We start from the raw sequence: 25,720 nt of genomic DNA on the forward strand, positions 1-25,720 counted from the left end.
AAGTCTTTGGTCTTCCAAATGGGAATGTTATGTATAGTAACGTCCCAAATTATTGCCACACTTAAAAGAGATGAGCAAAAAATTACTGTATTAAATAAATAATAGGGGTGTAATTGTTTCTTCAAACTCACTGTTCGGTCTGTATTGTGGTTTTGGGTCCACGGTTTGGATTTGGTACTGCGGGAAAGTGAAATGCCAATACTTACTGTAGTACATTTTTGTTTTGGCAAAAGACATGAAACTAACCCAAAATATATAAAACTGCTGTGTCTATTAATTGTCCAAACTCACTGCCGCTTTCCAACTCTATATTGCGCAATAATTTTCACAAATGCCTTGCTCTACGTCATTGGGGCGGCAGGGTAGCCTAGTGGTGTTGGACTAGTAACCGGGGGGGAGATAATGGTATAGAGTCAAAGTGCAGGGGCACTGGTTAGTTGAGGTAATATGTACATGTAGGTAGAATTATTAAAGTGACTATGCATAGATGGTAACAGAGTAGCAGTGGCTTAAAATAGGGGGGGCAATGAAAATAGTCTGGGAAGCCATTTGATAAGATGTTCAGTAGTCTTATGGCTTGGGGGTAGAAGCTGTTTAGAAGCCTCTTGGACCTAGACTTGGCGCTCCGGTACCGCTTGCCATGCGGTAGCAGAGAGAACAGTCTATGACTGGGGTGGCTGGGGTCTTTGACAATTTTTAGGGCCTTCCTCTGACACCGCCTGGTATAGAGGTCCTGGATGGCAGGAAGCTTGGCCCCAGTGATGTACTAGACCATTCACACTACCTTCTGTAGTGCCTTGTAGTCAGAGGCAGAGCAGTTGCCATACCAGGCAGTGATGCAACCATGCTCTCGATGGTGCAGCTGTCAAACTGCAGCCCCGTCGATGGGAATGGGGGCATGCTCGGTCCTGTTATTCCTGTTGTCCACAATCATCTCCTTTGTCTTGATCACGTTGAGGGAGAGGTTGTTGTCCTGGTACCACACGGCCAGGTCTCTGACCTCCTCCCTATAGGCTGACTCGTCGGTGGTCAGGCCTACCACTGTTGTGTCGAATCAAATCACATTTTATTTGTCACATACACATGGTTAGCAGATGTTAATGCGAGTGTAGTGAGATGCTTGTGCTTCTAGTTCTGACCATGCAGTAATATCTAAGTAATCTAACCTAACAATTTCACAACAACTACCTTTTACACACAAGTGTAAAGGAATGAATACGAATATGTACATAAAAATATGAATGTGTGATGGCCGAACGGCATAGGCAAGATGCAGTAGATGGTATAGAGTACAGTATATACATATGAGATGAGTAATGTAGGGTATGAAAACATTATATAAAGTGGCATTGTTTAAAGTGGCTAGTGATACATTTAATTACATCAAGATGCAGTAGATGGTATAGCATACAGTATATACATATGAGATGAGTAATGTAGGTTATGTAAAGATAATATAAAGTGGCATTGTTTAAAGTGGCTAGTGATACATCAATTCTTCCATTATTAAAGTGGCTAGAGTTGAGTCAGTATGTTGACAGCAGCCACTCAATGTTAGTGATGGCTGTTTAACAGTCTGATGGCCTTGAGATAGAAGCTGTTTTTCAGTCTCTTGGTCCCCGCTTTGATGCACCTGTACTGACCTCGCCTTCTGGATGATAGCGGGGTGAACAGGCAGTGGCTCGGGTGGTTGTTGTCCTTGATGATTTTTTTGGCCTTCCTGTGACATCGGATGGTGTAGGTGTCCTGGAGGGCATATAGTTTGCACCCAGTGATGCGTTGTGCAGACCTCACTACCCTCTGGAGAGCCTTATGGTTATGGGCGGGGCAGCTGCCGTACCAGGGGGTGATACAGCCCGACAGGATGCTCTCGATTGTGCATCTGTGAAAGTTTGTGTGTTTTTGGTGACAAGCTGAATTTCTTCAGCCTCCTGAGGTTGAAGAGGCGCTGCTGCGCCTTCTTCACCACGCTGTCTGTGTGGGTGGACCATTTCAATTTGTCTGTGATTGTATGCTGAGGAACTTAAAACTTTCCACCCTCTCCACTACTGTTCCATCAATGTGGATAGGGGGCTGCTCCCTCTGCTGTTTCCTGAAGTCCACGATCATCTCCTTTGTTTTGTTGACATTGAGTGTGAGGTTATTGTCCTGACACCACACTCCAAGGGCCCTCACCTCCTTCCTGTAGACCGTCAAGTCGTTGTTGGTAATCAAGCCTGTCATGGTAGTGTCTTCTGCAAACTTGATGATTGAGTTGGAGGCGTGCATGGCCACGCAGTCGTGGGTGAACAGGGAGTACAGGAGAGGGCTGAGAACGCACCCTTGTGGGGACCCAGTGTTGAGGATCAGCGGGCTGGAGATGTTGTTACCTACCCTCACCACCTGGGGGTGGCTCGTCAGGAAGTCCAAGACCCAGTTGCACAGGGCGGGGTCGAGACCCAGGGTCTCGAGCTTAATCACGATTTTGGAGGGTACTATGGTGTTAAATGCTGAGCTGTAATCGATGAACAGCATTCTTTCTCAGTATTTCTCTTGTCCAGATGGGTTAGGGCAGTGTGCAGTGTGATGGCGATTGCGTCGTCTGTGGACCTATTGGGGCGGTAAGCAAATTGGAGTGGGTCTAGGGTGTCAGGTAGGGTGGAGGTGGTATGGTCCTTGACTAGTCTATCAAAGCACTTGATGATGACGGAAGTGATTGCTACAGGGTGGTAGTCATTTAGCTCAGTTACCTTAGCTTTCTTGGGAACAGGAACAATGGTGGCCCTCTTGAAGCATGTGGGAACAGCAGCCTGGGATAAGGATTGATTGAATATGTCCGTAAACACACCAGCCAGCTGGTCCGCGCATGCTCTGAGAACGCAGCCGGAGATGCCGTCTGGGCCTGCAGCCTTGCGAGGGTTAACACGTTTAAATGTTTTACTCACGTTGGCTGCAGTGAAGGAGAGCACACACGTTTTGGTAGCGTGTCAGTGGCACTGTATTGTCCTCAAAGCGATTAAAGAAGTTGTTTAGTCTGTCTGAGAGCAAGACATCGTGGTCCGCGATGTGGCTGGTTTTTCTTTTGTAGTCCGTGATTTACTGTAGACCCTGCCCACATACCTCTCGTGTCTGAGCCGTTGAATTGCGACTCCACTTTGTCTCTATACTGACACTTAGCTTGTTTGATTGCCTTACGGAGGGAATAGCTACACTGTTTGTATTCGGTCATGTTTCCGGCCAACTTGCCCTGATTAAAAGCAGTGGTTCGTGCTTTCAGTTTTGCGCGAATGCTGAGATCAATCCACGGTTTCTGGTTGGGGAATGTTTTAATAGTCGCTGTGGGTTCAACATCACTGATGCACTTGCTAATAAACTTGCTCACCGAATCAGCATATCCATCAATGTTGTTGTTCGACGTTATGCGGAACATATCCCAGTTCACGTGATCGAAGCAATCTTAAAGCGTGGAATCCGATTGGTCAGACCAGCGTTGAACAGACCTGAGCGCGGGTGCTTCCTGTTTTAGTCTCTGTCTATAGGCTGGGAGCAATTTTCCACCATAATTTGCAAATAAATTCATTAAAAATCCTACAATGTGATTTTCTGGATTTTCTTTTCTCATTTTGTCTGTCATAGTTGAAGTGTACCTATGATGAAAATTACATCTTAAGTGGGAGAACTTGCACAATTGGTGGCTGACTAAATACTTTTTTGCCCCACTGTATATCTTGCCAAGCCCTCTGACGAACGATCAAACAGGCGAAGCGCCAATACAGGACTAAGATTTAATCGTGCTACACCGTCTCTGACACTCGTCAGATGTGGCAGGGCCTGCAAACTATTACAGACTACAAAGGGAAGCACAGCCGTGAGCTGCCCAGTGACACGAGCCTACCAGACGATCTAAATCACTTCTATGCTCGCTTCGAGGCAAGCAACACTGAGGCATGTATGAGAGAACTGTGTGATCACGCTCTCAGTAGCCGACGTGAGTAAGACCTTTAAACAGGTCAACATTCACAAGGCCACTGACCAACTGGCAGGTGTCTTCACTGACATTTTCAACATGTCCCTGATTGAGTCTGTAATAACAACATGCTTCAAGCAGACCACCATAGTCCCTGTGCCCAAGAACACTAAGGTAACCTGCCTAAATGACTACAGACCCATAGCACTCAGGTCCGTAGCCATGAAGTTCTTTGAAAGGCTGGTCATGGCTCACATTACCACCATTATCCCAGAAACCCTAGACCCACTCCAATTTGCATACCGCTCAAACAGACTCCACACTGCCCTTTCCCACTTGGACAAAAGGAACACCTACGTGATAATGCTATTCATTGACTACAGCTCAGCGTTCAACACCATAGTGTCCTCAAAGCTCATCAGTAAGTTAAGGACCCTGGGACCAAACACCTCCCTCTGTAACTGGATCCTGGACTTTGCCCCCCCTATTTTAAGCCACTGCTACTCTGTTACCATCTATGCATAGTCACTTTAATAATTCTACCTACATGTACATATTACCTCAACTAACCAGTGCCCCTGCACTTTGACTCTATACCATTATAGTATGGGCGTTGTGTCAAGATGCAGTGCGGCTTGGCTGGGTTGTGTTTCGGAGGACGCATGGTCTTGACCTTCGCCTCTCCCGAGTCCCTGCGGTAGTTGCAGCGATGGGACAGGACTGTAACTACCAATTGGATACCATGAAATTGGGGAAAAAGGGGGTTAAAAAAAGACATGACAATAACGTGGCTATTTGCATGATAATTTATTGTTACCCCAAATTCCATAATCGTCACAGCCCTACATCCAATATAGTTTAGTATTTGTAATATTTTGAATGTGACTGTATATCTTGTCACTAAAGCTGATTCATTTTGATCAATTAATTCCCCTCCACAGAAACTTAGATTCCTGGCCTACTTTGAGTGTTTTTTCTCTCTCTTCTCAGCTGTGTGTGACATTGGCTCGGCCTCCTTTAAGTATGACATGCGGAGGCTAAGTGAGATCCTGGCCTTCCCCAGAGCCTGGTACCGGCGCAGCATCGCCAGACGCCTCTTCCTGGGAGACCAGACCATCAACATGCCAACAGGTTGGGATGTTGGGAAATACACACCTCCTTAATAGGCCTTTGCACACTTATGGCTCCATTTTCCTCATGCAATAATTGATCAACATTTTTACTCTGTTCCCTTTCAATCTCCAACTCTGCTAATGTCGGTCCCCTTTAAAACCGTATGCATTTTTCCCAAACCTGTGTTTACATTTGAAAATATGCCCTTTACCTCAACCTGTTTCTCTCCTCCAGCCTCGGGTCCTACCACCCCGGACTCTGTAGAGAACATGACCCAGCACCTGTCACCAGAATCCAGCCGTAAAGCCTACTGGAGGACCTGGGATGGTAGCACTGGGCAGTACATGCCTCAGTCCCCCAACGTGTTCTCTGACCACTCCACTGGGAGTAACATGTCCCCCGGGGGACTGTCCTCCCACCTCAAGTCCCCAGCCCCCGGACGCACCAGGAGCGTCTCTGATTCCTCCGCCCCCAGAAGAGGTACCAGCTCAAAAATGAGTGCTCAACAGCACCGAGGAACGACACGATCGGATTAAAGCGGTGTTATAGCTGTTTTTTTTAGCTTAGTGTAGAGATTATTTTCACAACGTAGGCTTAAAATGCAGTAGGAATAATGAATGAATACTATATCCCTCATTTATACTTGAGCTAGTGTGTACTCTTTGACACTTTTAGATTAGGATTAACTCTCTCTAATTTAGACATACAGTGGGGAGAACAATTATTTGATACACTGCCGATTTTGCAGGGTTTCCTATTTACCAAGCATGTAGAGGTCTGTAATTTTTATCATAGGTACATTTCAACTGTGAGAGACGGAATCTAAAACAAAAATCCAGAAAATCACATTGTATGATTTTGAAGTAATTAATTAGTATTTTATTGCATGACATACAGTGGGGCAAAAAAGTATTTAGTCAGCCATCAATTGTGCAAGTTCTCCCTCTTAAAAATATGAGAGAGGCCTGTAATTTTCATCATAGGTACACTTCAACTATGACAGACAAAATTAGGGGGAAAAATCCAGAAAATCACATTGTAGATTTTTTATGAATTTATTTGCAAATGATGGGCTACAGGACAATAGACAAGCAGCTTGGTGAGAAGGCAACAACTGTTGGCGCAATTATTAGAAAATGGAAGAAGTTCAAGATGACGGTCAATCACCCTCGGTCTGGGGCTCCATGCAAGATCTCACCTCGTGGGGCATCAATGATCATGAGGAAGGTGAGGGATAAGCCCAGAACTACACGGGACCACAGTCTCAAAGAAAAGCATTAGTAACACACTACGCCGTCATGGATTAAAATCCTGCAGCGCACGCAAGGTCCCCCTGCTCAAGTCATCGCATGTCCAGGCCCGTCTGAAGTTTGCCAATGACCATCTGGATGATCCAAAGGAGAAATGGGAGACGGTCATGTGGTCTGATGAGACAAAAATAGAGCTTTTGGTCTAAACTCCACTCGCTGTGTTTGGAGGAAGAAGAAGGCTGAGTAGAACCCCAAGAACACCATCCCAACAGTGAAGCATGGAGGTGGAAACATCATTCTTTTGGGATGCTTTTCTGCAAAGGGGACAGGACGACTGCACCGTATTGAGGGGAGGATGGATGGGGGCATGTATCGCGAGATCTTGGCCAACAACCTCCTTCACCTCAGTAAGAGCATTGAAGATGGGTCTTCCAGCAAGACCCAGCCACAGCCAGGGCAACTAAGGAGTGGCTCCGTAAGAAGCATCTCAAGGTCCTGGAGTGGCCTAGCCAGTCTCCAGACCTGAACCCAATAGAAAATCTTTGGAGGGAGCTGGAAGTCCGTATTTCCCAGCGACAGCCCCGAAACCTGAAGTATCTGGAGAAGGTCTGTATGGAGGAGTGGGCCAAAATCCCTGCTGCAGTGTGTGCAAACCTGGTCAAGAACTACAGCAAACTTATGATCTCTGTAATTGCAAACAAAGGTTTCTGTACCAAATATTAAGTTCGGCTTTTCTGATGTATCAAATACTTATGTCATGCAAATTAATTACTTCAAAATCATACAATGTGATTTTCTGGATTTTTGTTTTGGATTCCGTCTCTCACAGTTGAAGTGTACCTATGATAAAAATTACAGACCACTACATGCTTTGTAAGTAGGAAAACCTGCAAAATCGGCAGTGTATCAAATACTTGTTCTCCCCACTGTAGCTTTGGGGAGAATGCTGTTACATCATACATTTCCCTTCCATATAGATTCTGTGACCAAGACGTCCACGCCGTCGTTCAATAAAAACGGCAAGGCAGCCGGCCCCCAAGGGACCCCATGGGAGACACTAGTGGTGTTCGCCATCAACCTGAAGCAGCTCAACGTCCAGATGAACATGAGCAATGTCATGGGCAACAACACGTAGGTCTCCCTTTTTCCCCTCTCACGCAACACACTATACTCTACTCCAGGGCTCTCCAACCCTATTCCTGGAGAGCTACCATCCTGTAGGTTTAAGCTCCAACCCCAGTTGTGACTAACCTGATTCATCTTATTTACAAACTAATTATAAAAATCAGGTGCGTTAGATTAGGGTTGGAGTGAAAACCAGCAGGACAGTAGCTCTCCAGGAACAGGGTTCGAGAGCCTTGTTCCACACGCTAGGGGCCAGTTTCAGTACACAGATTGTCTATTCCATCTAATTCATATCAACACATTACCTCATGTTTATATCTGCAGGGGTTAAAGTTCTCTGTCACTGCAATTAATTTCCGTGATATGGGTTCTGGAGAGGCAATAAAAATATCCGGGGAGATATATTCCCGATGTTCAGATGAAGGGAATTATATAGTCTATAATGCGCCCCACAGCAGCGCTCAACTCAGACACCGGTATGTAGCCTACTATAGCTGCTGGCAAATGAAAGCAGTTTTGGCATGTGTTTAAAAAAACTGGGGATCCCAGTTTTACATTGCAATTATTTCTCTACTCCTTCAATTTCGTTATTTGCAATTGTTTTACAAATGCATTTTTACAACCGGAATTTCAAGCATGGTTTAGGCGCAGCTGCACAACAGAGCTCTTAAAGGGGGGAAATGTCGTCTTAAAAGGGCAACGACATACTTTCTAATAGAGACAAACAAAAAATTATCATTATTTCAATATTCATATTTATAATAAAATATTATATTTTTATTATATATAAATATTCATATTTATAATAAAATATTATATTTTTTTTTAAATACAAACAGGATGTTGTGTCCAATGGGGTAAATGCAGATAGGCTAAAGCATGGGGTTTGTCTGTGTAAATTGTATCGGCACTATGCTTCATAAGTTGGGCTGCAGGTGATGATGCTTATTGCTAATAGCACATCTAATAATATAGGCCATGCATAGGCTATATGCATGGTCCAATATGCTAAAATAATTGTAACATCATTTTTACCAATTTGTTATTGGGCCCGTTTCTAACTATTTTTCAGCATCATTTTATTTTCATAAATTTTGGAGTAGAATATCCTTTTAAAAAGTCACCAGAACTGAGCTTCTCAGTCCTTTTAATAGGACCCCGGGTAGGACCCTGGAACCCCTAAGCAAAGGGACTGGAATTTGTCAAGCTCGCAGTTTTTACATGTACAAAATTATCATCTTTCCCTTAACCTCTTGGATGTGAAGTCCTCTGTTTAGGGGACTTGTGTAGTTCTGCTAGTGTTATGTGGGATGTGAAATCTCAAACCCCTTGAAACTGGGATGTCCCTCCTACCATTTAATTCGCTCTTCTACTGTCCAAGCACATGCCTGCAATCCTTACATCCTAGCGTAGCAGGGGCAAGTGGTTTCATCACTGTAGCACATTCAGCGCTTGATTTATAGCCATTAATCTAAAATAATTCATTGATTTTAAACAAAAAAAACACTTTCTGTTTGTCATAGACAGACAATATTAATATGAGATGAAAGGCAAGTTCCTAACGAGTTCAGGGAGATGTTCACAGTGATGTGGGCAGATATGTAAAAAAAAAAATGCACATTTTCTCTAACACTAAACATACAAATATGTATTTTACAGTTATAAGGTGAAATATTATACTTAGTCGTTTTATAATTTGATTATACTACATTTAGAAAGCATATAAGTAATTTCAAGCCTTATTCGTACAGTTTTGTTGAATAGGAAATACATCATATAAAATATTTCATATTTTTATTGTATTTGTACTGTGTACTTGAGCTTGTGCCCTCATGATAAATAACTACATTTTTGATTTACATTTAGTTACATTTAACTGGTTTAAGGTATGATGGCCATGACATGAAAGGGGAGGTTAACTTGGCCCCAGACAATCGATCTGAGATCGACTTCAATTTGGGATTTATTTTTGCTTTAACCCCTGTAAATCAAATCAAAGTTTATTTGTCACGTGTACCGAATACAACAGATGTAGACCTCTCTGTGAAATGCTTACTTACAGGCTCTAACCAATAGTGCAAAAAGGTATTAGGTGAACAATAGGGAAGTAAAGAAATAAAAACAACAGTAAAAAGACAGTGGAAAAATAACAGTAGTGAGGCTATATACAGTAGCGAGACTATAAAAGTAGCGTGGCTACATACAGACAACGGTTAGTCGGGCTGATTGAGGTAGTATGTACATGTAGATATGGTTAAAGAGACTATGCATATATGATGAACAGAGAGTAGCAGTAGTGTAAAAGAGGGGTTGGTGGGTGGCGGGACACAATGCAGATAGCCCGGTTAGCCAATGTGGGGGAGTACTGGTTGGTCAGGCCAATTGAGGTAGCATGTACATGAATGTATATTTAAAGTGACTATGCATATATGAAAAAACGGAGACTAGCAGCAGTGTAAAAGAGGAGGGATTGGGGGGGCACACAATGCAAATAGTCCAGGTAGCCATTTGATGACCTGTTCAGGAGTCTTATTGCTTGGGGGTAAAAACTGTTGAGAAGCCTTTTTGTCCTAGACTTGGCACTCCGGTACCGCTTGCCATGCGGTAGTAGAGAGAACAGTCTATGACTGGGGAGGCTGGGGTCTTTGACAATTTTTAGGGCCTTCCTCTGACACCGCCTGGTGTAGAGGTCCTGGATGCCAGGCAGCTTAGCCCCAGTGATGTACTGGGCCGTATGCACTACCCTATGTAGTGCCTTGCGGTCGGAGGCCGAGCAATTGCCGTACCAGGCAGTGATGCTGTCAACCTGCTCCACTACAGCCCCGGGGCGTGCTCTCGATGTTGCAGCTGTAGAACATTTTGAGGATCTCAGGACCCATGCCAAATCTTTTTTGTTTCCTGGGGGGGAATAGGCTTTGTCGTACCCTCTTCACGACTGTCTTGGTGTGTTTGGACCATTCTAGTTTGTTGTTGATGTGGACACCAAGGAACTTGAAGCTGTCAACCTGCTCCACTACAGCCCCGTCGATGAGAATGGGGGCGTGCTCGGTCCTCCTTTTCCTGTAGTCCACAATCATCTCCTTAATCTTGGTTACGTTGAGGGAAAGGTTGTTATTCTGGCACCACCGGCCAGGTCTCTGACCTCCTCCCTATAGGCTGTCTCATCGTCTGTGATCAGACCTACCACTGTTGTGTTGTCTTCAAACTTAATGATGGTGTTGGAGTCGTGCCTGGCCATGGAGACATGGGTGAACAGGGAATACAGGAGGGGACTGAGCACACACCCCTGAGGGGCTCCAGTGTTGAGGATCAGCATGGCAGATGTGTTGCTACCTACCCTCACCACCTGGGAGCGGCCTGTCAGGAAGTCCAGGATCCAAATGCAGAGGGAGGTGTTTAGTCTCAGGGTCCTTAGCTTAGTGATGAGCTTTGAGGGTACTATGGTGTTTAACGCTGAGCTGTAGTCAATGAATAGCATTCTCACGTAGGTGTTCCTTTTGTCCAGGTGGGAAAAGGGCAGTCTGGAGTGCAATAGAGATTGCATCATCTGTGGATCTGTTTGGGGTGCAAATTGGAATGGGTCTAGGGTTTCTGGGATAATGGTGTTGATGTGAGCCATTACCAGCCTTTACCAGCCTCTCTCGGCTACGGAGAGTGTGATCTCACAGTCGTCTGAAACAGCTGATGCTCTCACGCATGCCTCAGTGTTGCTAGCCTCGAAGCAAGCATAGAAGTGTTTTAGCTCATCTGGTAGGCTCATGTCACTGGGTAGCTCGCTTCTGTGCTTCCCTTTGTAGTCTGTAATAGTTTGCAAGCCCTGCCACATAAGACGAGTGTATCTGTATCTGACAACCTATATAAAAACTGAACAATTCTACATATTAACAAAACAATGCCTCCTACAAAGCAGATGTTACTTATTCATGAGAAGGTGGGTGGAACTGTTTCCCCTTGCTCTTGTTTACCTCTAGTTGGACCACCAGTGGGCTGAAGAGTCAGGGTCGTCTGTCAGTGGGTAGTAACCGAGACCGAGAGATCAGCATGTCCGTGGGCCTGGGTCGTTCCAAACTGGACTCTAAAGGCGGCGTGGTGGGGGGCAACATAGATGTCAACACCCTGGAGATGGTCTGTAAGTACAGGGATGAGAAATAATGTATTAAGCCACTGGCATGTACTGTTCACTTTTTGTGCAATTCCAAATACATTGTGATGGATGTCAAAGATTGTACTCTAGCCTCTGGTCTTGGCGTTTAAATGATGAACAAATTCAGCTCCAACTTAAACATCCCTGACAAACTAGTAGAATTTGAAAGGGAGATCTCTCTGCCGCACCTAACAAAACATATTTGTTTGTTGAAGCACACATCTCGGAGCACCCCAACCAGCAGCCCAGCCATAAGATCCAGATCACCATGGGCTCCACGGAGGCCCGTGTGGACTACATGGGCTCCAGCATCCTCATGGGCATCTTCAGCAACGCAGACCTGCAACTCCAGGACGAGTGGAAGGTCAACCTGTGCACTGTTGAGACCAGCCTATCAGAGAAAAGGTAAATAAGCTAGCCTACTAGAGAAAATGTATAACCAAAACCCCTGTGGCTACATTCTTGTCTGTTCTCATTTTCTGACCATTTCTCACTCACTCTCTCCTTTTTTCTATCCCATCGCTCTCCCTTTCTGCCTCTCTTTCACCTCTCTTTTTACTTATCCTTTCCCCTCTCCAGTGAGATCTTTGTCCACGGTGACTTGCAGTGGGATATCTTCCAAGTGATCATCTCGCGCTCCACTACCCCTGACCTCATTAAGATCGGAATGAAGCTGCAGGAGTTTTTCACCCAGCAATTTGACACCAGCAAACGAGCGTTGTCCACATGGGGTCCAGTTCCCTACCTGCCCCCGAAGGCGCCGGTCATCAACATCGAGAAAGAAGCTGCAGAGCTATGTAATAATCCGTTATCACTGGTTTCCTGGGTTTCTTTTGGTTTCGATCGAAATGCTCTTTCCCCTGCTCCTCCCCTTTCCTCTCTCTTTCGTCCCTCTCCTTCTATCGTCATTGCTCCTTCTCACTCTCATCATTGCTCTCTCTCCCAGACATGGATGCAGCCCACCATCGTCACTGGCCTGGGGTTCTGAAGGTGATCGCTGGATGCCACATCTCCCTCTTCCAGATGCCTCTCCCAGAGGACGCCGTGCAACTGGGTGGCTCCATGAGTCTCCATGGCAACCACATGACCCTGGCCTGCTTCCATGGGCCCAACTTCCGCTCCAAGTCCTGGGCCTTATTCCACCTGGAGGAGCCCAACATAGCCTTTTGGACCGAGGCTCAGAAGATATTGGAGGATGGTAAGGCTTTCAAGAGACAGAGAGGGGGGGATGTGGGCTAAAGCAAGTCCCCAAAATACCTCTAACCTCAACCTATTTTTTATCCAATCAGGCTCCACTGATGACTCCACTTATATCGTGCAGACATTGGATTTTCATCTGGGTCACAACACCATGGTAACCAAACCCTGTGGAGCACTAGAGAGCCCCATGGCCACCATCACCAAAATCACCCGTCGCCGGCACGAAAACCCCCCTCACGGCGTAGCCACAGTCAAAGAATGGTTCAATTATGTGACTGCCATGAGGAATGAGGGTAAAGGCTACTAAATTCTACCAATGTTATATACACGGTCTACTGTTTCCCTTGACCCAATGTACTCAAGATGCCTGCCTCATTCTAATGTATCCTGTTCCCCAGAGCTATACCTCTTGCGTAACGTGGACGCCAACAACACAGAGAGTGGGGCTGCCTCCAAGAGTTCCAGCCTGCTAAGCAGCTTCCGAGGCTCGTCCAGCTATAACCATGAGACAGAGACCATCTTTGCCCTACCCAGGATGCAGCTGGACTTCAAGTCCATCCATGTTCAGGATCCAGACGAACCCTCCTTGACTGGTAGGCTCAGTTGGTATTCGGTCCACCAGTATGAACAGACCACAATTAGCAATGGTATATATTTAGGGTCAACGTTGTTGTTGAAGTCCACTTGTATTGTCCTCCAAGAATATTTTTGTCATTTTCAGTTTGTTCCCATTAATATATCTTTGTTGGAATGACTCTGTTTCCCCTCTGTTTCAGACTCCAACAGTAAGCCCAAGGTGGAGTGCAGCGTGGTGACTGAGTTCACAGACCACATATGTGTCACCATGGACGCCGAGCTCATCATGTTTCTGCACGACCTGGTCTCTGCCTATCTGAAGGAAAAAGAGAAGGGTGAGAGCCCCTGAAATGTCAACAGCAGCAGCACACTATACAGTGGGGCAAAAAAGTATTTAGTCAGCCACCAATTGTGCAAGTTCTCCCACTTAAAAAGATGAGAGAGGCCTGTAATTTTCATCATAGGTACACTTCAACTATGACAGACAAAATGAGGGGGAATAATCCAGAAAATCACATTGTAGGATTTTTAATGAATTTATTTGTAAATTATGGTGGAAAATAAGTATTTGGTCACCTACAAACAAGCAATATTTCTGGCTCTCACAGACCTGTAACTTCCTTCTTTAAGAGGATCCTCGTTACCTCGTTACCTGTATTAATGGCACCTGTTTGAACTTGTTATCAGTATAAAAGACACCTGTCCACAACCTCAAACAGTCACACTCCAAACTCCACTATGGCCAAGACCAAAGAGCTGTCAAAGGACACCAGAAACAAAATTGTAGACCTGCACAAGGCTGGGAAGACTGAATCTGCAATAGGTAAGCAGCTTGGTTTGAAGAAATCAACTGTGGGAGCAATTATTAGGAAATGGAAGACATACAAGACCACTGATAATCTCCCTCAATCTGGGGCTCCACGCAAGATCTCACCCCGTGGGGTCAAAATGATCACAAGAACAGTGAGCAAAAATCCCAGAACCACACGGGGGGGACCTAGTGAATGACCTGCAGAGAGCTGGGACCAAAGTAACAAAGCCTGCCATCAGTAACACACTACGCCGCCAGGGATTCAAATCCTGCAGTGCCAAACGTGTCCCCCTGCTTAAGCCAGTACATGTCCAGGCCCATCTGAAGTTTGCTAGAGAGCATTTGGATGATCCAGAAGAAGATTGGGAGAATGTCAGATGAAACCAAAATATAACTTTTTGGTAAAAACTCAACTCGTCGTGTTTGGAGGACAAAGAATGCTGAGTTGCATCCAAAGAACACCATACCTACTGTGAAGCATGGGGGTGGAAACATCATGCTTTGGGGCTGTTTTTCTGCAAAGGGACCAGGACAAATCTCATGTATCGTGAGATTTTGAGTGAAAACCTCCTTCCATCAGCAAGGGCATTGAAGATGAAACGTGACTGGGTCTTTCAGCATGACAATGATCCCAAACACACCGCCCGAGCAACGAAGTAGTGGCTTCGTAAGAAGCATTTCAAGGTCCTGGAGTGGCCTAGCCAGTCTCCAGATCTCAACCCCATAGAAAATCTTTGGAGGAAGTTGAAAGTCCGTATTGCCCAGCAACAGCCCCAAAACATCACTGCTCTAGAGGAGATCTGCATGGAGGAATGGGCCAAAATACCAGCAACAGTGTGTGAAAACCTTGTGAAGAGTTACAGAAAACGTTTGACCTCTGTCATTGCCAACAAAGGGTATATAACAAATTATTGAGGTAAACTTTTGTTATTGACCAAGTACTTATTTTCCACCATAATTTGCAAATTAATTAATTAAAAATCATACAATGTGATTTTCTGGAGAGAGAAAAAAAAATTGTCTGTCATAGTTGAAGTGTACCTATGATGAAAGTTACAGGCCTCTCTCATCTTTTTAAGTGGGAGAACTTGCACAATTGGTGGCTGACTAAATACTTTTTTGCCCCACTGTATGTAGCAAACCAGAACGATTAACTGTACTTTACATGATAACTTTATATATACTGAACACAAATATAAATGCAACCATTTCAAAGATTTTACAGTTCATATAAGGAATCAGTCAAACATGCCTAATTGGTGACATGTCTGGTGAGTATGTAGGCCATGGAAGAATTTGAGAGAAATAATATTTTTGTGCATATGAAACATTTCTTTTTTTTTTTATTGCAGCTCATGAAACATGATAACTTTCACAGATAACTTTATTTTTTTTAAAGCTCAAAAAAAAGAGCAATGTAGGTACAACTAAAATATAAATGAAGCTGAATTATAGGTGCTCTTTGTTTTAGGAACTAGTAGTCATAGAAGAACATGGAGAACCAAGGCACTCTAACACCCCAGCCATCCTACAATCTAAACTTGATGCCCTCAATCTCACACAAATTATCAATGAACCTACCAGGTACCTCCCCAAAACCTTAAACACGGGCACCCTCATAGATATCATCCTAACCAACTTCCCCTCTAAATACACCTCTGCTGTCTTCAACCAAGATCTCAGCGATCACTGCCTCATTGCCTGCATCCGTAATGGGTCAGCGGTCAAACGACCGCCACTCATCACTGTAAAACGCTCCCTGAAACACTTCTGCGAGCAGGCCTTTCTAATCGACCTGGCCGGGGTATCCTGGAAGGATATTGATCTCATCCCGTCAGTAGAGGATGCCTGGATATTTTTTTTAAATGCCTTCCTAACCATCCTAAATAAACATGCCCCATTCAAGAAATGTAGAACCAGGAACAGATATAGCCCTTGGTTCTCCCCAGACCTGACTGCCCTTAACCAACACAAAAACATCCTATGGCGTTCTGCATTAGCATCGAACAGCCCCCGTGATATGCAGCTGTTCAGGGAAGCTAGAAATCATTATACACAGGCAGTTAGAAAAGCCAAGGCTAGCTTTTTCAAGCAGAAATTTGCTTCCTGCAACACTAACTCAAAAAAGTTCTGGGACACTGTAAAGTCCATGGAGAATAAGAACACCTCCTCCCAGCTGCCCACTGCACTGAAGATAGGAAACACTGTCACCACTGATAAATCCACCATAATTGAGAATTTCAATAAGCATTTTTCTACGGCTGGCCATGCTTTCCACCTGGCTACTCCTACCCCGGACAACAGCACTGCACCCCCAACAGCAACTCGCCCAAGCCTTCCCCATTTCTCCTTCTCCCAAATCCATTCAGCTGATGTTCTGAAAGAGCTGCAAAATCTGGACCCCTACAAATCAGCCGGGCTAGACAATCTGGACCCTTTCTTTCTAAAATTATCTGCCGAAATTGTTGCCACCCCTATTACTAGCCTGTTCAACCTCTCTTTCGTGTCGTCTGAGATTCCCAAAGATTGGAAAGCAGCTGCGGTCATCCCCCTCTTCAAAGGGGGGGACACTCTTGACCCAAACTGCTACAGACCTATATCTATCCTACCGTGCCTTTCTAAGGTCTTCGAAAGCCAAGTCAACAAAAAGATTACCGACCATTTCGAATCTCACCATACCTTCTCTGCTATGCAATCTGGTTTCAGAGCTGGTCATGGGTGCACCTCAGCCACGCTCAAGGTCCTAAACGATATCTTAACCGCCATCGATAAGAAACATTACTGTGCAGCCGTATTCATTGATCTGGCCAAGGCTTTCGACTCTGTCAATCACCATATCCTCATCGGCAGACTCGACAGCCTTGGTTTCTCAAATGATTGCCTCGCCTGGTTCACCAACTACTTCTCTGATAGAGTTCAGTGTGTCAAATCGGAGGGTCTGCTGTCCGGACCTCTGGCAGTCTCTATGGGGGTGCCACAGGGTTCAATTCTTGGACCGACTCTCTTCTCTGTATACATCAATGAGGTCGCTCTTGCTGCTGGTGAGTCCCTGATCCACCTCTACGCAGACGACACCATTCTGTATACTTCCGGCCCTTCTCTGGACACTGTGTTAACAACCCTCCAGGCAAGCTTCAATGCCATACAACTCTCCTTCCGTGGCCTCCAATTGCTCTTAAATACAAGTAAAACTAAATGCATGCTCTTCAACCGATCGCTACCTGCACCTACCCGCCTGTCCAACATCACTACTCTGGACGGCTCTGACTTAGAATACGTGGACAACTACAAATACTTAGGTGTCTGGTTAGATTGTAAACTCTCCTTCCAGACCCATATCAAACATCTCCAATCCAAAGTTAAATCTAGAATTGGCTTCCTATTTCGCAACAAAGCATCCTTCACTCATGCTGCCAAACATACCCTTGTAAAACTGACCATCCTACCAATCCTCGACTTTGGCGATGTCATTTACAAAATAGCCTCCAATACCCTACTCAACAAATTGGATGCAGTCTATCACAGTGCAATCCGTTTTATCACCAAAGCCCCATATACTACCCACCATTGCGACCTGTACGCTCTCGTTGGCTGGCCCTCGCTTCATACTCGTCGCCAAACCCACTGGCTCCATGTCATCTACAAGACCCTGCTAGGTAAAGTCCCCCCTTATCTCAGCTCGCTGGTCACCATAGCATCTCCCACCTGTAGCACACGCTCCAGCAGGTATATCTCTCTAGTCACCCCCAAAACCAATTCTTTCTTTGGCCGCCTCTCCTTCCAGTTCTCTGCTGCCAATGACTGGAACGAACTACAAAAATCTCTGAAACTGGAAACACTTATCTCCCTCACTAGCTTTAAGCACCAACTGTCACAGCAGCTCACAGATTACTGCACCTGTACATAGCCCACCTATAATTTAGCCCAAACAACTACCTCTTTCCCAACTGTATTTAATTTTTATTTATTTATTTATTTTGCTCCTTTGCACCCCATTATTTTTTTATTTCTACTTTGCACATTCTTCCATTGCAAAACTACCATTCCAGTATTTTACTTGCTATATTGTATTTACTTTGCCATCTTGGCCTTTTTTGCCTTTACCTCCCTTCTCACCTCATTTGCTCACATTGTATATAGACTTGTTTATACTGCATTATTGACTGTATGTTTGTTTTTACTCCATGTGTAACTCTGTGTCGTTTTATCTGTCGAACTGCTTTGCTTTATCTTGGCCAGGTCGCAATTGTAAATGAGAACTTGTTCTCAACTTGCCTACCTGGTTAAATAAAGATAAAATAAATAAATAAAAAAACTCTATAGTTTCACACAAACTCTCTCTCCCCCCCTCTTCCCTGGTCTGCAGCCCTTTTCAACCCCCGGATCTTTGCCACTCGGCCTGGCCAGAAGAGCCCGACAGCCCTGCATGATGAGAACTCCACAGACAAGGAGGAAGGCATCAACTACACCACGGTGGACTGGAGAGAATTCATGTGCAACACCTGGCACCTGGAGCCCACACTCCGGTAAACCAGACCCAAGCCCTCAGACCAATAATATATGCCACTGTGCAGACACTTTTTGTTAACTCGAAATGATACAACGACAAGGTTCCAGTTTAACAAAGTTTACTATACTGTATGAACACACTACAAGGTAGCCATTCCACTCAAGGCTAGGTCCATCAACATCAAGACTTCCCGTGCAGGCGCACTCTTGACTGAGTGATAGCCCTGAAATAACAGAAATATAGGGATACTTAAAACATGAACTTAACACTTTTATCCAAACTAACAATACAGTACATTTGTAGTATGTGTAATCGATCCCTGTGTTTTGTGACTCCTTAACCCCTCACCTGAGCATTTCAACTACTCCATAAGCCCACTTTTAGGCCTATACCCTAAATGTAAACCCTTTTGTCCATACATCTGTGGGTTTCTTGACTCAGTCTTAATTATCAATTTCCGTAGGCTCATCTCCTGGACAGGACGGAAGATCGATCCTGTCGGCGTGGACTACATTCTGCAGAAGCTAGGCTTCCACCACGCAAGGACTACAATTCCCAAATGGCTCCAGAGGGGGGTGATGGACCCCCTGGACAAGGTCCTCTCTGTCCTCATCAAGAAACTTGGCACGGCCCTGCAGGACGAGAAGGAGAAGAAGGAGAAGAAGGAGAAGATGGGACGAGACAAAGACGAGCACTAACTCATACAGCCATATGTTCTAACACAACACTTTAAAAGCTGGAGGTTAGACAGTAAATCCTCAATGAACAAAACACTGGATAACTGGAAACACTGGATATTTCCTTGACTACTGTGCATTTGTCATAGGTGCATTTACCGCTAAGCCGTGTGCATTTAAGCATAGATGTTTACAGTGGTGCATGCCACTATGGGTTTTGACTGAAAGTTTTGCACTGTTTTTATGTATATTTTGAACAAAGTAGTAAGTGAGGTCTTATTTGGCTGCTTGAAATGATAACCCTGAAAAACCCCAACATGGATTATATGTTATACATGCTTTATATGGTGTTATCAGAACAAATTGAAGACATTGTTTATTATCCTTCTTTGGAGGTTCATTAACTTTTCCTGTGGGGGGCACTTCTAAATCATTGCCTGTGCTTTGTTTACAATGGAACAAACGCATGGTAAGGTTGGAAAGAGCAATATCATCAGTTTTTCTCAATTCATCCCAATGACAATGTTTTTTGAAGATGGTTCCTGTTAACAAAAAAGCATTGGATCGTTCAGATCCACTTAGGTCAATCTAAAACGTGATAAGATGTATTGTAACGATAAACAATGGTTAATTTTTTTTATTTATCTTAATTTAATGGGTATCTGAAATGTATAGTCTATAACCCATGTGTGCTGGGTGTGTCAAGCCTGTTTTTTTTAATATGTGCAATAGACCAGTGTATATAAAATAACTGTGAATTTCTTAAATGTGTTGATTTCTTAACATAATAAAATCATTGCCATCCTATTTTACATCTGACTTCATTGTCTTACATAGCCTACTGTTATTTCTCAGATTTCCTAGATTTGAGGCAAGTGACAGAAGTTGTGTTGCTCTCTAATTATGCTTTACCTTGTTTTCTTAGCTAATTCCACATGAAGTATTTCAACTTTTGAAAGATATTCCAGTGGCTTTGATCCAGATCTTTGTATCAGCCTGCCTAATTTCACTACCTCAGTCGTATCTCCTCACTCACATCTCCTCATTATGAGGCAAGTTCCCATTTGTTTAGTGCTGTGTATTTTATTTATTTTTTTCATTTTTGATTGTGCGTTGGTAAGGAAAGAAAAGACTGGCAGAATTAAGCCATGGAAAAGGTGGACTTGCTTTGTGATGTTGACTGATATTGCTGCACCATTTTACCTGGGCCTCCGATAACTGTGTGCGTGCGCGAGAGAGAAAAGTTATACAACACTCAAGACCTCTTGTGGGTTCTGTTCAGACTATCCTGCAGATATTTTGCTACAGTTATGCAAACTCAAAATACAGAAATCATTCGGGGCTAATTTCTGTATTTTGAAAGTTACGCATCTTGAAAACTTGATTGCTGACAAGTAAAACATTTTGGGACTATGTCAATAATGTACTAATGAAACAAATACCAATAGATCGTTTTTGGGTGGGGTTTTCTTTAAGTAGGGAAATTGTTTAAATGAGGGACAGCTAGTTAAATTAAACAACGACAAAGGGACTCTAAACCTAAGTCTTTTGATTGAAAGTCGGACTCCATTAGGCTACATGGTGTGTTCTAACTAACAACAGTAGATAAATGGTCCACAAAGGTACTCAAACCATCACTCTTCAGATCGTGAATCATATGCCTTATCCATTAGGCCACGCAGTCTCTGATAACAAGATACATGGTTTATGTATGAAAAGTGTCTAAATGAAGAAAACTAGTCATATTTATCAACTTCGAAGAAACACTATCACTCAATCTTCTGATGCAGAATCAGATGCCTTATCGATAAGGCACACAAACTGAATAACAAACCTAAATACCAATATCCTACCTTTTCCCTGTAACAAGAGACATGTCAGGTTCCCGATTTCCCTACATAAGACATGTCTCTTGTTGCTTTCATACTAAAACGCTGTGTATTGTTTTTGCTGTAAGCTTCTCTACAAAAGGCTACAAAATAATAAAGGAAGGTGTGAATGACCAGTCAAATCTCAACACCATTCTGAAACACCATGAGGGTAGTCCTGAACACACAGACAATATGATTAAGTGGAGAGAACTTGATCTGCGCCTAAATCGGGGACAGACTCTTGACCAGATACAAATGACAATTTTGGAGGCTTAAAGGAGGCATAAGTATCACCCAGTCTCTGGCTGAAAGAAACCTAGCATTCAGGTGTTCATCAGACAAACTTCCAACCAGATAATGGAAACTTCCTAAAAGAGGTTGAATTACTGCCAAAATTTGACACCGTTATGGAAAATCATCTCAGTAAAATTAAAGATGAAGAAACACATGCTCATTACATTGGGAAGAGCACACAGAATGAGCTGATTTTTAGTGACAAGATTCTGGAAGCAATAGTGACTCAAGTAAGAGACTCAAAGTACTTCTCCATTATCTTGGACTGTACACCTGACATTAGTCACCAGGAGCAAATGTCAAATTTTCTGAGAAGCGTGGCTTTAAAGGGAAAGCCAGATATCAAGGAACACTTCCTCGGCTTTGTGAATGTTGAGGTTACAACAGGCTTGAATCTGTCCACTGTCATCTAATATAAGCTGAACGAGCTGAAGTTTCCATTTGAAGATTGCAGAGGGCAAGCTTATAATAACGGGGCCGGCATGAAGGGCAAGCACCTAGGAGTAAAGCCAGACTGCTCAGCAAAAAAAATCCAGAGTTGTGTACGTCCCATGTGGAGCACATACTCTTAACCTTGTCATTGCAGATGCTGCCAAATCTTCAAAAGATGCAGTTGGGTTTTTTGGGGATGTGCAAAAGCTCTTCACTTTCTTTTCAGCGGGCACACAAAGATTGAGTGTTTTGAAGAAACACGTGAACATAACCATGAAGTCATGGAGTGACACAAGATGGGAGAGTAGGCTCCAAACTGTTCATGCAATCAGGTATCAGGCTTCTGAGGTTAGGGAGGCATTACTGGAAGCCAGACAGACGATCAACAATCCTGTAGCCAAAGGTGAGGCACATGCACTTGCAGAGGAAATTGGGTCCCACCTCTTCTTGATTTGCTGTGTCGTATGGTGTGAGATAATGAAAATGACAAGGTGAACAAGCTCCTCCAGTCCGCCTCAATGCAGTTGGATATCGCAGTGAATTTAATCTCGCAGTGAATTTAATCTCAAATGCAAAGGCCTCCCTCAATACATACCAGGAAACTGGATTCTCTGAGGCCAGGACAACAGCCAAAAGCATTTGTGAAGAAATAATGTGGAGGCTGTTCTGAAAGAGAAGAGACTGACAAACAGCAAGCAGCATTTCAGCTATGAGGCTCCTGATGAACCAGTGACTGATGCACTGAAAAAGTAAACTACTTCAACATTGTGGTCGACTCTGCTGTGACATCCATGGATGAGAGATTTGAAACGCTCAACCAGGTGAAAACCAAATATGGAGTGCTGCTGAACTTTCTCTCAGATGTCCAGTGAATCTTTAAAGACTCACTGCATGGAAGTTGAAAACACTCTAACCTTCAGAGATGACTGTGACATCAGTGGAATGGATCTGGCACACGAGATTCAGAATTCACCTGATCTGCCATCAGATAAGATGACTGCCTTTGATCTGCTTTCCTTTCTCTTTAAGAAAACCAGGAGGAACTCTATCCTAACCTTTGGATAGCCCTTGGAATTGCAGTCACTCTACCAGTAACAGTAGCATCGGCAGAGAGGAGCTTTTCAAAATGAAAGCTCATCAAAAGCTATCTGAGGTCTTCCATGTTACAGGAACATTTTGAGTGGTCTGGCCATCATGAGCATAAATCATGACATGGGGAAACACATGTCCTATGATGACATCATTGATGATTTTGCCTCAAGAAAGTGCAGAAGAGGAATATTTTGATGGTAAGATTTTAATTCAAACATTCAAATGTTTACACACTTAGTAACATTTAAGATTTTATGGCAGAAGTGCATTTGTATAAAGGACTGCTTCACTAACGACAGTATGTGACATACTTTCTCAATTTCTCCCACACATTGCATATAGACCGGTGAAAATGCCCAGGCTGTAGAGGGAACCAAAGTTAATCACACAGCTGTATAGGTTTTATTTTAGTATTTTGAGACGTATAGCTGCAGCCATAGCCTATAGGCTTATGTTTACATTGTGTAGACAAAGTTAATTGTATAATATTGTGAGGCCTGGACTAATTACCAGGCGGCAGAGCCAAAGCTCAGGGTTATATTTGATTATTTTCTACATTTTATATCTTCTACAATTTCTTATTTATGTTAATATTCACTTATCTTAAGATTCTATAGAAAATATTACATTCAATAAATATTGTTTGTTTATACCTCATTCTGTTCTGTATAGGTCTAAATCAAATCAAATGTATTTATATAGCACTTCGTACATCAGCTGATATCTCAAAGTGCTGTACAGAAACCCAGCCTAAAACCCCAAACAGCTGTTCAAATGTTCATAAATGACCAGCATGGTCAAATAATAATAATCACAGGCAGAACAGTTGAAACTGGAGCAGCAGCACGGTGGACTGGGGACAGCAAGGAGTCATCATGTCAGGTAGTCCTGAGGCATGGTCCTAGGGCTCAGGTCCTCCGAGAGAGAGAAAGAAAGAGAGAATTAGAGAGAGCATACTTAAATTCACACAGGACACCAGATAGGACAGGATAAGTATTCCAGATATAACAACGTGACCCTAACCCCCCGACACATAAACTACTGGAGGCTGAGACAGGAGGGGTCAGGAGACACCGATGACACCCACGGACAGGGCCAAACAGGAAGGATATAACCCCACCCACTTTGCCAAAGCACAGCGCCCACACCACTAGAGGGATATCTTCAACCACCAACTTACCATCCTGAGACAAGGCCGAGTATAGCCCACAAAGATCTCCTCCACGGCACAACCCAAGGGACGGCGCCAACCCAGACAGGAAGATCACATCAGTAACTCAACCCACTCAAGTGACGCACCCCTCCTAGGGACGGTATGAAAGAGCCCTAGGAAGCCAGTGACTCAGCCCCTGTAATAGGGTTAGAGGCAGAGAATCCCAGTGGAAAGAGGGGAACTGGCCAGGCAGAGACAGCAAGGGCGGTTCGTTGCTCCAGAGCCTTTCCGTTCACCTTCACACTCCTGGGCCAGACTACACTCAATCATAGGACCTACTGAAGAGATGAGTCTTCAATAAAGACTTAAAGGTTGAGACCGAGTCTGCATCTCTCACATGGATAGGCAGATCATTCCATAAAAATGGAGCTCTATAGGAGAAAGCCCTGCCTCCAGCTGTTTGCTTAGAAATTCTAGGGACAGTAAGGAGGCCTGCATCTTGTGACCATAGCGTATGTGTAGGTATGTACGGCATGACCAAATCGGAAAGATAGATAGGAGTAAGCCCATGTAATGCTTTTCAGGTTAGCCCTTGCCTTAACAGGAAGACAGTGTAGAGAGGCTAGCACTGGAGTAATATGATCACTTTAAAATATATATAATTAATCACTGCTGAAGTGAAAGCCATCCTCTCTTGATGAATGCTGCTTTTAAGTTAGCTTTGCGACAGTAATAAAAATACATTTTGTTCTTATTTTATTTTCAATTAAGTTGGAAAAATAGGATGATCGAGCAGCAGTGAGGGCTCTTCAATACTGCATGGTGCTGTCTTTCCAAGCTAGTCCTAAGACTTCCAGTTTGGTGTAGCACCAATTCCGTTCCAATTTTCTGGAAGCTTGCTTCAGAGCTCTGGTATTTTCTGTATACCAGGGAACTGGTTTCTTATGAGAAATGTGTTTTGTTTTTAGGGGTGCAACTGCATCTAGGGTATTGCGCAAGGTTACATTGAGTTCCTCAGTTAGGTGGTTAACTGATTTTTGTACTCTAATGCCATCTATTTTGTCAGAGTACAAGTCAGGGCTTTGTGATGGCCACTCCAATACCTTGACTTAGTTGTCCTTAAGCCATTTTGCCACAACCTTGGAAGTATGCTTGGGGTCATTGTCCATTTGGAAGACCCATTTGCGACTAAGCTTTAACTTCCAGACTGATGTTTTGAGATGTTGCTTCAATATATCCACAGAATTCCCTCCTCATGATGCCATCTATTTTGTGAAGTGCACCAGTCCCTCCTGCAGCAAAGCACTCCACAACATGATGCTGCCAACCCCGTGCTTCACAGCTTGCAAGCCTCCCCCTTTTTCCTCCAAACATAACGATGGTCATTATGGCCAAACAGTTCTATTTTTGTTTCATCACACTAGAGAACATTTCTCGAAAAATAACGATATTTGTCCCCATGTGCAGTTGCATACCATAGTCTGGATTTTTTATGATGACTTTGGAGCAGGTTATGTCGATATAGG

General features: G+C 43.9%; 1 protein-coding gene across 14 annotated transcripts in view; it reads left to right on the forward strand.

Moving 5' to 3' along the window:
- The window catches only part of LOC109893722 (transmembrane protein KIAA1109 homolog), a 117,273-nt gene extending 97,109 nt beyond the window's left edge, over positions 1-20,164 (forward strand). For all 14 annotated transcript variants that reach the window (XM_031828829.1, XM_031828827.1, XM_031828831.1 and 11 more), the window contains 12 exons: positions 4,937-5,077; positions 5,294-5,539; positions 7,287-7,440; positions 11,406-11,563; positions 11,794-11,983; positions 12,158-12,375; positions 12,525-12,776; positions 12,868-13,071; positions 13,177-13,371; positions 13,555-13,689; positions 18,532-18,691; positions 19,139-20,164. In XM_031828829.1, the coding sequence (XP_031684689.1) occupies positions 4,937-5,077; positions 5,294-5,539; positions 7,287-7,440; positions 11,406-11,563; positions 11,794-11,983; positions 12,158-12,375; positions 12,525-12,776; positions 12,868-13,071; positions 13,177-13,371; positions 13,555-13,689; positions 18,532-18,691; positions 19,139-19,373 (2,288 nt within the window). In that variant the 3' untranslated portion in view covers positions 19,374-20,164. The remainder of the gene's footprint in view (positions 1-4,936; positions 5,078-5,293; positions 5,540-7,286; positions 7,441-11,405; positions 11,564-11,793; positions 11,984-12,157; positions 12,376-12,524; positions 12,777-12,867; positions 13,072-13,176; positions 13,372-13,554; positions 13,690-18,531; positions 18,692-19,138) is intronic.
- The last annotated feature ends 5,556 nt before the right edge of the window (positions 20,165-25,720 follow it).

Source organism: Oncorhynchus kisutch, linkage group LG7 (genome assembly GCF_002021735.2).
Source record: "Oncorhynchus kisutch isolate 150728-3 linkage group LG7, Okis_V2, whole genome shotgun sequence".
Classification (NCBI taxonomy): Eukaryota; Metazoa; Chordata; class Actinopteri; order Salmoniformes; family Salmonidae; genus Oncorhynchus; species Oncorhynchus kisutch.